At 45.0% G+C, this 12,089-nt stretch overlaps 1 protein-coding gene across 3 annotated transcripts in view; it reads right to left on the reverse strand.

Annotated features, from left to right (window-relative positions):
• Nucleotides 1-12,089, reverse strand: part of LOC106816610 (nitric oxide synthase-interacting protein-like) — an 18,206-nt gene that overhangs the window by 5,582 nt on the left and 535 nt on the right. For 2 of the 3 annotated variants that reach the window (XM_014821232.1, XM_014821234.1), the window contains exon 2: nucleotides 1,243-1,472. In XM_014821232.1, the coding sequence (XP_014676718.1) occupies nucleotides 1,243-1,365 (123 nt within the window). In that variant the 5' untranslated portion in view covers nucleotides 1,366-1,472. Of the gene's footprint in view, nucleotides 1-1,242; nucleotides 1,473-2,394; nucleotides 2,489-12,089 lie in introns of those variants that run through there. The other variant, XM_014821233.1, reaches the window with a different exon arrangement.

Genomic DNA, 12,089 nt, shown 5'->3' on the forward strand with positions numbered 1-12,089 from the left:
GAAGTTGAATAGAGCACTAAGTGAGGGGCGTGTCTGTGTAAACAGTTTGGCCGGGAAGGATGCGCTTCTCGCTCGGAAGTTGAATAGAGCACTAAGTGAGGGGCGTGTCTGTGTAAACAGTTTGGCCGGGAAGGATGCGCTTCTCGCTCGGAAGTTGAATAGAGCACTAAGTGAGGGGCGTGTCTGTGTAAACAGTTTGGCCGGGAAGGATGCGCTTCTCGCTCGGAAGTTGAATAGAGCCCTAAGTGAGGGGCGTGTCTGTGTAAACAGTTTGGCCGGGAAGGATGCGCTTCTCGCTCGGAAGTTGAATAGAGCCCTAAGTGAGGGGCGTGTCTGTGTAAACAGTTTGGCCGGCAACGATGCGCTTCTCGCTCGGAAGTTGAATAGAGCCCTAGCGAGGGCCTGTGTCAACATGATGTCGCGGTAGTGTAGATGACGCACGCGTGACGCACGCGAGGCGCGGTCATGGCTGCCTATATGAGACGAGAGCCGGGGAGAATCGGGGAATTCGGCTTCACACCCAGGCACCGGCAGGCACGACCGCGACCACGGCTGTATTCGCTCACAAAATCAGTAGTAAACTTCTAAAACATGGTAACAACTGGCTTTCTCTTATTCTTGGCTTTGACTTAACGTTGTAACATAGTCATACTATTCGCAAGCTGTCAAAGACGGCACTACAATACAACATTAACGAAATTAAATAAAATGAACAACATTTGCCTTTAATATTTAAATTTTTCTCGTACACTGTCGACAGAAACGTCGTAAAGTTATGAGTTTCTCTTACGCAGTGTATAGAAGTTCGTTCTTCGTGAGAAAGAATTATTCTCTAAAAAAGTTAGCATACTGCCTCCCTTGCCTCCCCACCCTGCTTGCTACGACACTGCTGTCTCTCTCACATCATCTTCACCCAGTCCTTGCTGGGGCAGGATTTTAACACTAACATTAAGACTAATTATGTTTCTGACAATGGGCCCCACGCGACATCAACTCAATTTAAATCACACACAAGCAACCCTCTCATCCGATCTCTTACGTCGTCTCTCACCTTTACCGAATCCTCGCTGAGGCGGAAATTTTCCAACACTACTGATGAGACTAATCTTGTTTCTGACAACAAGCCCCACGACATTAAATCAATTTGAATCGCACCGACAACCCCGCGGGCCACATGACGTCAACCTGATTTGAATCACGCACCGACGACCCCCCACCCCGCAGTCTCTACCGCCGTCTCACCTTCACCGAATCCTTGCTGAGGCGTTTCTCCTGGTTGCCGTAGCCGCCGGCAGACGAATCCTTGCGGCGCTCGGAGTACGAGTAGACGGTGCCGGCCGTAGCATTGCGTGCGTGTCGCGTCATCCCGCGCGGCGTCCGAAGTCAGTCTCCTCCAGTCGTCGATAAAGGTCTCTTCAAGCTCCTGCCTGTGCGTCGTTCGTAGCGAGGTCGAGTTGTGGCTAATAGAAATACTGCATGTAATGTATAATAGTATTAATTTATTATACAATAGAATATAACAGTACATTATGATTATAGAGCCTAGCCCTAGAACCTAGTACTAGTACTAGTACTACTACTAGTACTAGTACTAGTACTAGACTAAGTAGGCCCTAGTTCCTAGAAACGGTATTGCTAGGGTTAGAATACCGTTTCAAATTCTTGCCCATAAATCCTTGTAGTTGGCTCGGTATCCAACTATCGACACAGCTAGCGTCACATGTAATAGCTCAAACGAATCTATAAACCTCTAGCTTGCTCGCGGTAACTGGGCGCTACAGGGCGCTACTTATTTATCGAGTTATGTTGTTTTTCTGAGATGAATTGGATCAAAACAACCAGACAGCTGCCATGTCCGCCATGTTCAGTGCGATTAAAATCGGCAATGGACCCGATTTTCACAGTGCGTAGGCCTAAACACAAGGCAAGTACATATCTTCGCAATGATAATTATTAAGTTGTTACAGATTGATGTTTCCTGGTTTTCAATGTTTTAATAATTATATATATACGAGTATATGATGCTTATTTATGCTCGCGCCAACTCGAGTTGCAACACTATGGTACCCGTTGTCATTTCGGGTTTTCCGCGTGCTGTTCCAAAGCATGCGCACTGGAAACATGGCGGTTGGCGGTTAGTTGATATTTCGGTTCGGCTCTTGAAATTTACACTGTACACAACTGAGGTATTAGTTTTAATAACAACGCTGGAATACTATAAGGTGAAGGTTACTTAATACAAAACAAGGCAGAAATGCTTAGATGATTATTTTATTTGAGATATACGAAATTGTTTAGCAGTTTTTGTAGAGGTACAAGATTTTCCAATGGATGGATGTCAGGCTGTATATTGACGTCAGTCACACAGCCTGGTCGGGTTAAGTAGGGACCTACTTTAACTTTAAGTACTTCTTAGTACTATCTTGTATCTTGTATCTTGGGGTCCCTCTCTTGTATTTCACAAGGCACTGATTCTCTCTTTGGAATGTGCGGGAATCCTGTACCGTAGTATTTGGACGCTCGCCCGAAACTGGACGCTCCTAAGTGCGCATGCGCGCAGGCGCCTATTGTTTTGCAAGGGCACTCACAGCGCATGCGCAGCATGCGCAGTAGTCATCTGCGCATCTTGCCCTTCGACACGGTCGCAATAAACAAACATGGCGGACTTCCCGGTCACTGATGGAAACATTTGATTGAAACAATTTGCAATATGTAGTAAATTAGTAAGACTGTGTTATGTGTGTCAGGTTACAAGTCGAAACAAAAAGAAAACAAAAGAGCATGGCTACTATTTCCTACGGCCGTGCAAAGCAAGATTCAAACAAAAAGAAAACAAGAGCAAAACAAAAGAGCATGCCTACGGAGCGTCCAAATACTTTGAGCGTCCAAATACTACGGTACAATCCTACTGCTGATAGGGTCTATGTCCCCCAGGGTCAGGGTTCAACATTAACTTTTTATTTCACTAGACCATCAGGCTAGTAACTGAGGAAAACCACTAGCCCTGACCTAACTTTCACTAGCCCAGACCCAGACTATTGTTATGAAAATTTTTATTTAGATAAAAGTGTGTCATCGTATGAATTCATAGATGCTGTTTCCCGCACTTTAAATCGCGCTTAGGCCAAGTTCACGTGCAGCATTCGTATTCTACCACGGGCATACACGAGCGCACGGTTTACCGATCGTCTACTGCGGCTGGCAGCAAGCCACGTCATTGTTTTTGCCGAAGGATAGACTGGTATCCAGCCTCACGCTCTTCTAGACAATGTACACGCTCTGCGACAAACAGTGCGGCCGCGAACCAGTCTAGCCAGAGGTGACCTTTCAGTGCAATATATATGACCAATTCTTACACGACCAGTCGGGCCCCTGGTCGGGCCCCGGGCCACTCTGGTTGTATGCGACCGGACTAAGCATTTACCCGACTAGGTCGGTCGGACGTGGGTTAGTGTCGAACCCTGCCCAGGGTACTGCCGGAACGTACCCTGGGTACAGTCTGGTATACCGGAACGTACCCTGGTACTAAATACTACTATCTAATATGTCAGACCGTACCACGCCTACTCCCTAACTCTAACCCTAATCCTAACCCTAACCATATCAGCTAGATAGTTACCAGGGTACGTTCCGGCAGTACCCTGGGAGACATAGACACTAGTAGTAGTACTAGTAGTAGTATCAGCAATCTAGCTCTAGTACTATAGCCCGCGGATCGCTGCCGCAGGGCTATAGTACATTCTGCCATCTAGATGTAATCTATCCAAATGCTCCAACTGGTCTGACCAAAAATTTATCCCCAGAACGCAAAATGATCGGGCTTTTTAAAACTTATCTATCAACATGGACATCTCACCTATCTTTTTGAACACTTCCACAACTTTACACCATGTATTTATGCATTTATTCCTCAAAGTCTTAGCACTACTAGTGTTTCGTTTTCAAATGCGGTTGCTCTGCTTATGTGTGCACGCATGACACCACCCGAAATGTAGACAAAAGACATGGGCAGCTATGATTCAGTCTAGTACATTTCGGGGATAAATTTTTAGTCAGTTTTGGGGATAAATTTTTGGTCAGACCAGTTGGAGCATTTGGATAGATTACATCTATGGCAGAATGGGTGCAAATCCACTTTAGGCACCTTAGGTATCACGAAGTGATGCACAGATTTTTGTGTATCATCAACTGATGCACAGATTTCTGTGTATCATCAACTGATGCACAGAATTTCCGTATATCAAGGAATGATGCAAAAACCCTAACCCTAACCCTACCCTACCCTAACCCTAACCCTAACCCTAACACACTTCTGTGGCCAGCCTCTCTATTGCCAGCCTGCTAGGCTTTGGCGTAGGTAAAAATGGGATGAGTGGCTTACCTATTCTGTTCTTGCAAATAGTGTGCCCTACTACGTAGCGATGGGAGCTTCCATCTTTAATCTGGAAAGACACTAAACGTACGCGGCCATCTCGTGGCAACTTTCATAACGATGCCCAACGGAACATTCCTTGAAGAGGTTCCTGATACCGATCACTGTGCATGTTCCACTGTTTAGGCGTGTTATGATGGAACCAGCGAAAAATACTTTTTTATTACAGGAAGCTCTTTCTTTGATTTTTGTAGTTGAAAAAAGAAGGCTCTCGTAATTCTTTGTTTACGCGGAGCTATTTTTAAGCAACTTGGCCAAGAGCCTACTTTTTCATAACATGATTTTGTTAATAGATTTTCATAAATCTTTGATGACTGACTCTAATTAATGTGCTCAGAAGCCAGAAAATTGCTGTGTCTAATTATCGTACAGGTGTTTTTCCAAACAAAAAGTAGAAGATTATGCTTGGCGAAAATCGACGAGGTCACAAATTATTCCTATGCTGTTGACAAAAATCACGGAGGGCGGGTTTACATGTTGCTGTATGCATGTTGTGTACAAAGTGATGACTGCATTGCACTTGGATTGCTCCTCATTCGCATTGGTTTTTTTAATTCAAATCTCGTTATGGTCTAGCCGATTCATAAAAAAAACTTGCTTGCCGAACCAGGGAAGTGCAAACTTTCAAGTACCTGCCCCGGGGCAAATTTTTTGCGTTTGCCGCCCGGTGCCATCGGGCAAGCGGGTTTTTCATGGGTTTTCCGAGCCCGGCACCGCAGGGTTCGAATTTCAGGCTGAAAATCTAGTGGACAGGCAGGACCACCAACTTCAGAAAGTTAGTGGACTCTGCACAAAAATTTGTTGTGGTCAGCTTAATTTACTAGCACGTGGAGTAACAAAATAGTATATAAAGATGAACCAGATTGCAATTAAAACAGCATACGCATAACAGGAGTTAATTTTGAAGACAAAATAGTGTCTTCATTAAACTCTTGATTTAACTTAATTAGAGTGTCAAATAATGTTCAATCTCTAGGAATGTCGGGCGGAGCTTCTGGGGTAAAGGTTTACTTTTCGTTTTTCTCTTCCCCAGTCCGGTTACCCCATGCAGTAGATCTATCAACTGCTGAGCCGACATCTCACAAAGTTACAAACTTACAGTCGCCTAGGAATCTTCAAGTATATATACAAGTATTACATTTTCTTCTAATATCTACGCTGAATAAAACAGGTCCCCACTTTTACAGTGCATGAAGTTCCAGAAAACAGCTTTGATTTACACGTGCGTTGGTCAGCGATGGTGAGCACTGGTCATGCCCTAACTTCCCACAAATAACCCCTCGCCCGATATATAACTTATGTACGCGGTTATAAAAAAAAACACCCTTGATTTCTTAGACTGGTCGCGAGTTTTTGTTTGTGTGGCGAATAAGTGCGTGAGCGAGCTTCATGCAGCTCTAGATGTTTTGGATACGCTAGCTGTCTACGTTTTGAGGACACGGCGTCGTAACGCTGCCGGCGGCACCCCGGCAGAGCGATTTTTTCCTCGTAGTTCCAACAATTTTCCGCTCTTCGTAGATTAGTTGTTACCAGAGCGCTTTGGAAAGCTGACGAGGAGCGAAATCGCTCGCCGCTCCCCGTGTTTTTTTTCGCTGATGTGAAACAATTTGAGGGACTAACCAGAGTTTTACTAGAATCACCACCACCTTCTACAACAGAGCTCACCGCAAGTAGACGTTAGATAACCGCTGCACTCCGCGCACTGTTTTTAAGATGAATCTAAGCAAAGCTGTGGATATGAAAGACGTACAGATCAACTGAGGTCTCCATCCTCCACCAAAGCAGTGAAGATCCTCTCCGTCGCGCGGTGATATTCTCCACATTGAGCAGCAGGTTTTCAACAGGCCTCCTTTCCAAACGCATGTAGAAAGCTGAATCCTCCTACCTACATTGCGAACATTCCTACACGTGGCTTTTGTGATGGATCCGGGTTATACACGGACCCATGGATTCTACACGACCATGGATCTGCGATGTCTCACTGCCAAATGATGAAGTGTTGCGACGTTCCTAGCTCTGAGGACCAACAAGTCACCCTTGTCCAGCTATCACGCTCTGCTCACCGCAGTATCATTGAAGAGGGCTATGTGTGGCTTGGGAGCGAGGTCAGAAGCCTTCTACCCAAACAGAACCTTGAAGCTGCCGTCGAATGGATCTCATGGGCCTGCATACTATGCCATGCATCACGAACCACAGTTACCACTCCCCAAGGCCAAGTCATACATGCTGCCCTGGCTGTTCACTGAAAATCTCCTAACAGCCCAATAATGGTGTGGCATGTCTCTCCAACGCTTGAATGGACGCGGTGGCAGGCAAGATCGCGCCTGACTCAGTGCCAAACTCCAGTCTTACATCACAAATTCCCACCATTTCTCGGGAACAGTGCCACAGCTTTTGTCACTTGGCCAGTGTAAGACAGACTGAAGAGCTCCATTGCAAGTGCTGTGTTGCACAAGGTAGCCCTGCCGCATGTTTCTCTGTACGATGCCAGGGTTCTTGTCTCCAGACCCATATGATGCGGAGGGAGGGTACAGAGAGATAAGAGCTCAGCTGAATTGAAGGCATGTGTTTTCGGATGCTGCTTGGGATTGTCAATACAGTCCCCGGACAAATTTCCTGGTGTGGTTTATTTTATCATAAACAACAGACTTTGTGTATTATTTCTGAATACTTACCTCTAAATGTATTTGAAATCAATAAACCGCAAATTAATTGCTAAAAATGAATTCAGTGACCTCAAATTAGTGCTAAAAAAACATGTGTCACAATAGTTTCTATTGACAACACGGTTCAGGCAGTTGTGAGTCGACCAAATTTTCAAAATGGCCGCCGGCGCGCCATCTTGCGATTTTGAACTAGGAACGTGTGTCTTTGGGATAAAATTTTTTTTTCTAGGGTTCTAAGGAACTTCTATGCCCAAAGGGGACATTTGTTAGCATGAGTTTTGAAGTTCAAAAAACACTTAGCATGTTCTACTTAATACGGAAAGTCTGTGCCATCAGTTGATGATACACAGAAATCTGTGCATCAACTTCGTGATACATTTAAGGTTGCCTGAAAGTGGATTTGACGAACGCAGAAATTGTACTAACTACTATAGCCCTGCGGCAGCGATCCGCGGGCTATAGTACTAGAGCTATCAGCAATCTAGCTCCAGAAACGGTTTAAATTGCTAGCGGTCTAGAATACCGCTTGTCGAACAAGCAGGCTGCCAGCTAAACACGTAGTTGCCCTATATTCCTAAGCATCGCCCAAAAGAACACCACACATCGTGATATACCAAATTGAATCAGTAAACGTCCAGCCTTCTTGTAACCATCCACTGTGCGCACGAGCGCTGGGTACTTACAGGGTTACAGCACTTTTTGAGACCAAATGCCAAAACCAAATTTATTGAATTCACCATGTCTTGGCTACTTCATTCCGCGCTTGTGACTAAATCCGCAATGGAGCTCGAACAAGAGCGAAATTAACGGATCTGCGCTCGTCATGCTAAACCACCCCTACATCCGAGGGCAACATGTTTCATCTAAGGTTTTTTACAAATGGCCGCAGACATTTTCTGACTATCGTTTCACTTGCTTTGGTGTGTAATTGCCCTTGAGAGCATAGGAGGCTCGGATTAACGACCCGGCCACCGGACTGGCAATTGCCCGTCGGTGCCCTTACTCACTTGCCGTACTGCCCCTGAAAATCCAATCTCGACCGGACAGCAGTCACCTGCCTTGCCCTTTTCGTGTAATTGCCGTCGGCTTGCCCTTTATAAATCTACTGCCCCTAGTTTCGTTTTAGTCGAATCAAACATAACACGTGCCGTGCGTGCTGTAGTTGCCAATGATGAGCTTAAAACCGATCAGTCGCAGGAGGGAACAATAACAGCATCGCGATAATTATTCACTCCTGATAGCGGGCCCATATAAAAATTATTCGGTTGAAGTACGTGTACTTCCATTAGCAGAAGGGGGTACAAGGCGTCGGTGTGTTACGGTCTGTAAGCTTACATGGGGCATATTGTTTTGACATTAAAATCAAGACGATGGTTGATGTAACTAATTTGTTTGAGTTTTCCTTTATTTTACAAAAGTGGCCTTGGTGCCCCTTTCTCAAATTTTGAAAAGTTGCCTTGGTGCCTTTTGAAAATTGCCTCTGGTGCCCTTCCATTTTATGAGAAAATTTCAAAGGGGCCATTTTTCACGTGCCCCTAAAAAAATTCGCCTTGCCCTTTCTCGTCCGCTTAATTTCGAGCCCTGTGAGAGCCATCGTACTATTGTCCTGTAGTATCTTTCTAGCGGAGTCATATTCCGTTTTCGCGGGGTTTCCGATCCTTGCTAGAACATGGCGGGTTAAAGCTGATTTGAAAGTTGATATGCTGTGAGACTTATTAGATTATACGTGAATTAAGAGATACATTCTAGTTTAGGAAGCAGGACAACTGTTGAGTTAAGTTGCATATTGTAAACAAGGCAAAGTCAAAGGGTGGTAATGGGAATAGTGTTTTATTTGAGACTAGCTGCGGCGCGTGACCGCTGCCGCTGGGTTACAAAGATCCGGTGCTACCTAATTCAGGTACTACTATACTAATAATGCGGACACCGTAGGAAAGATTGCCCTACACCTAAACATTGGACAATGTACAATTGCACCCAATATCTATTTAGAAATCGGTCTAATAAGATAATAAGCATGGGGAAACAACTGTTACGTTATGGACATTTATATTGATACAGCCACACCCAACTTAGAACACCTGAGACATAAATATTAATAGTAATATGGCTTCATAGGGTCGTAGTGTCCCCCAGCGGTATACCGCGAAACGACCCTGGTGGCTATTTGATATGGTTAGTTAGGGGTTGGGGTTTAGGCGAGTAGCGGCTGTAGGCGACTCCTAGAGCTCCGTTAGTGCGAGTAGGCGAGTACGGTCCGGCATATTAGCATAGTACCAGGGTACGTTCCGGTTATACCGCCCACTTGTACCCAGGGTACGTTTCCCGCAGTATCCCGGGGCGGGGGGGGGGACACAACCCTCTCAGCAGTAATTATGTAGTAATATGAGCAAAAAAGCTATTGTTATGTATACAGCATGTAACGAATGGGCTTGGACTTATTCGGTTTCAAAGAGCTCTTAGTATAAACAAGGTTTTTCGTGTTATTCTCTGGTGGAAAATTTTTATGTAGACGATTCGTGGCGTATCCAACCTGTTTAAGCTTCCCACGTACAGCTATCCATTGTGAGGCATCGTACCGGAATAAAAGGAAATTCCCGCATTATATAGTATAGATAGAGACAGGCCAGCGAGTGGGGGCTCTGATGTCCACTGGTATTGGTCTAGTGAATGCTTGGCGGCAACCCATGCAACAACATTAAAATAAGAAATTTTTGTATTGAATCAGGAAAATAGCACTAGCTTATGGAATGGTACAATGCATTCTCATCATCGCTAGCCATCCTGAAGCCGAACACTTGGTGTGATACTGAGGTGATAGTACCTCCTGAAACTGCCGTGGTTATGCTCTGTTTTTAGTTTCAATTTCCGTTTCGGTTTCACAATTACAGCAAGCTGATGGATCAGTGAGGTGAGGGCAACGAAACATCATAGCATAGCGGTGCTTGACATTGTGTGAAAATTTGGCCGAATTGAGGGCGTTTTTCCGACCGGATTTTTCGGCCGAGTATTGACTGGTTTTTGACAGGTTTTTTTCAGCTACGAACACGCCCAGGGTATAGAGAGATGGCCCTGTGAAAATGCATCCAGATCGCGTTTGGGCGGTTTTGGTCCGCTATAGGAAGATACATTAGATACATACATACGAACTCAAATATATATCTAGACTATAGCTGCCCTGGGGCTACCTCGCTGCCCGCTGGGTAAAATCGTCGCTACATAAATTCACTACTACTATACTAATTAATGGGGACACACAGTAGCGCAACACTTGGGTACAACAATCGACAATGACATTGCACCCCTAATATCAATATCTTAGAAATCGGGTCTAATAAGATAATAACGCATGGGAGAAAAAACTGTTACGTATGACCATTTATATGACAGCACACCCAAACTAGGAACACCTGAGACATAATATTAATAGTAATGTGGCTCATAGGGTCTATGTCCCCCAGGTTATACCCGGAACGTACCTGGTGGCTATTTGATATGGTTAGGGTTAGGGTTGGGGTTATGGGAGTAGGCGTAGCGGACTCCCTAGACCGGTTAGTGGGACGATAGGGCGAGGTTACGGTCCTGCGCATATTAGATCCGTAGTTACCAGGGTACGTTCCGGTATACCCCCACCGCCTACCCAGGGTACGGTATGCCGCGTATCCCGGGGCGGGCGGGGGGCGGACACAGACCCTCTCCAGCAAGTAATATCGGAGTAAATGGACCAAAAAGCTATTGCTTATATAACAGCCATGTACGAATGGGTTGGACTTTTCGTTTCAAATACTCTTGATAAACATTGTTTTTCTGTTATTCTCTGTGTGCAGATATGATAGAGATTCGTAGCGCGTATCCAACTGCTTTAAGCTTCCCCACGTACAGCTATCCATATGTGGATCGTACGCCGAATAAAAGAAATTCGATATATAGTAATTAGATAGAGACAGGCCAGCGCAGGTGGGGTCTGTGTCTACTGGATATTGTCGTAGTGAATGCTTGCGTGCAAGGCATGCACATTGAAATAAATAAAATTTGTATTGAATACAGAAAATGCATTAGCTTTTTGCGAATGCCGTACAATGCATTCTCAAGATCGTAGCATCTGAACGAAACTCTGGAACTGAGAGTGAAGTTAGTACCTCTGAACTAGGTCGTGGTTTATCGCTCTGTTTTATTAGTTTCGCATTCGGTTTCGGCTTTCACAATACCGAGCAGCTGGATGAACTCATGAGGTCGACGGGCAAGGAAAATCAATAGTCTAGGCCTGTGCTGGACATTGTCAGTGAAGATTCACGAATTGACGGGCGATTTTGTCACGGCGATTTGGTGTGCGGCGAGCTTTGACGTTTGAACAGGTTTTTGTCAGCTACGAACGCGCCGTGGGTATAAGATGATGGCCCTGGCCGCCGTTGAAAATGTGCATCACAAGATCGCTTGGGCGGTTTTGACCGCCTATAGGGAAGATTACCATAGGAACATAGATACATCATACATACGAACTCAAATAATTATTAGATATACAGAGTTATTATCTGATGCTGCACAGAGCTGAATAGGTTATTTGTTCATGGAGAGGGCTGTACAGGACTGTATAGGAGCAATCCAGTCGCTCACAGCCTGGTTGGGCTATGTCAGACAATACCTACTTACTAACTCTAGTACTAGTACTAGAGTAGGTACTAGTGAGAACTAGCTCTTAGTACTATACGCCGCGGATCGCTGCCGCAGGGCTATAGGCACATTCTGCCATAGATGTAATCTATAGCAAATGGCCAACTGATGTGACCAAAAATTTATCCCCAAAACGTAAAATGATCGGGCTTTTTAACACTTATCATATCAATGGACATCTCACCTATCTTTTGAACACTTCCACAACTTTACACCAGTTTTATGCTGTTATTCCTCAAAGTCTTAGCACTACTGGTGTTTTGTTTCAAATGCGGGGTTGCTTCGCTTATCGTGTGGCACGCGTGACTCTTCCATGCTAA

Source organism: Priapulus caudatus, unplaced genomic scaffold (assembly GCF_000485595.1).
Source record: "Priapulus caudatus unplaced genomic scaffold, Priapulus_caudatus-5.0.1 Scaffold1431, whole genome shotgun sequence".
Classification (NCBI taxonomy): domain Eukaryota; kingdom Metazoa; phylum Priapulida; class Priapulimorpha; order Priapulimorphida; family Priapulidae; genus Priapulus; species Priapulus caudatus.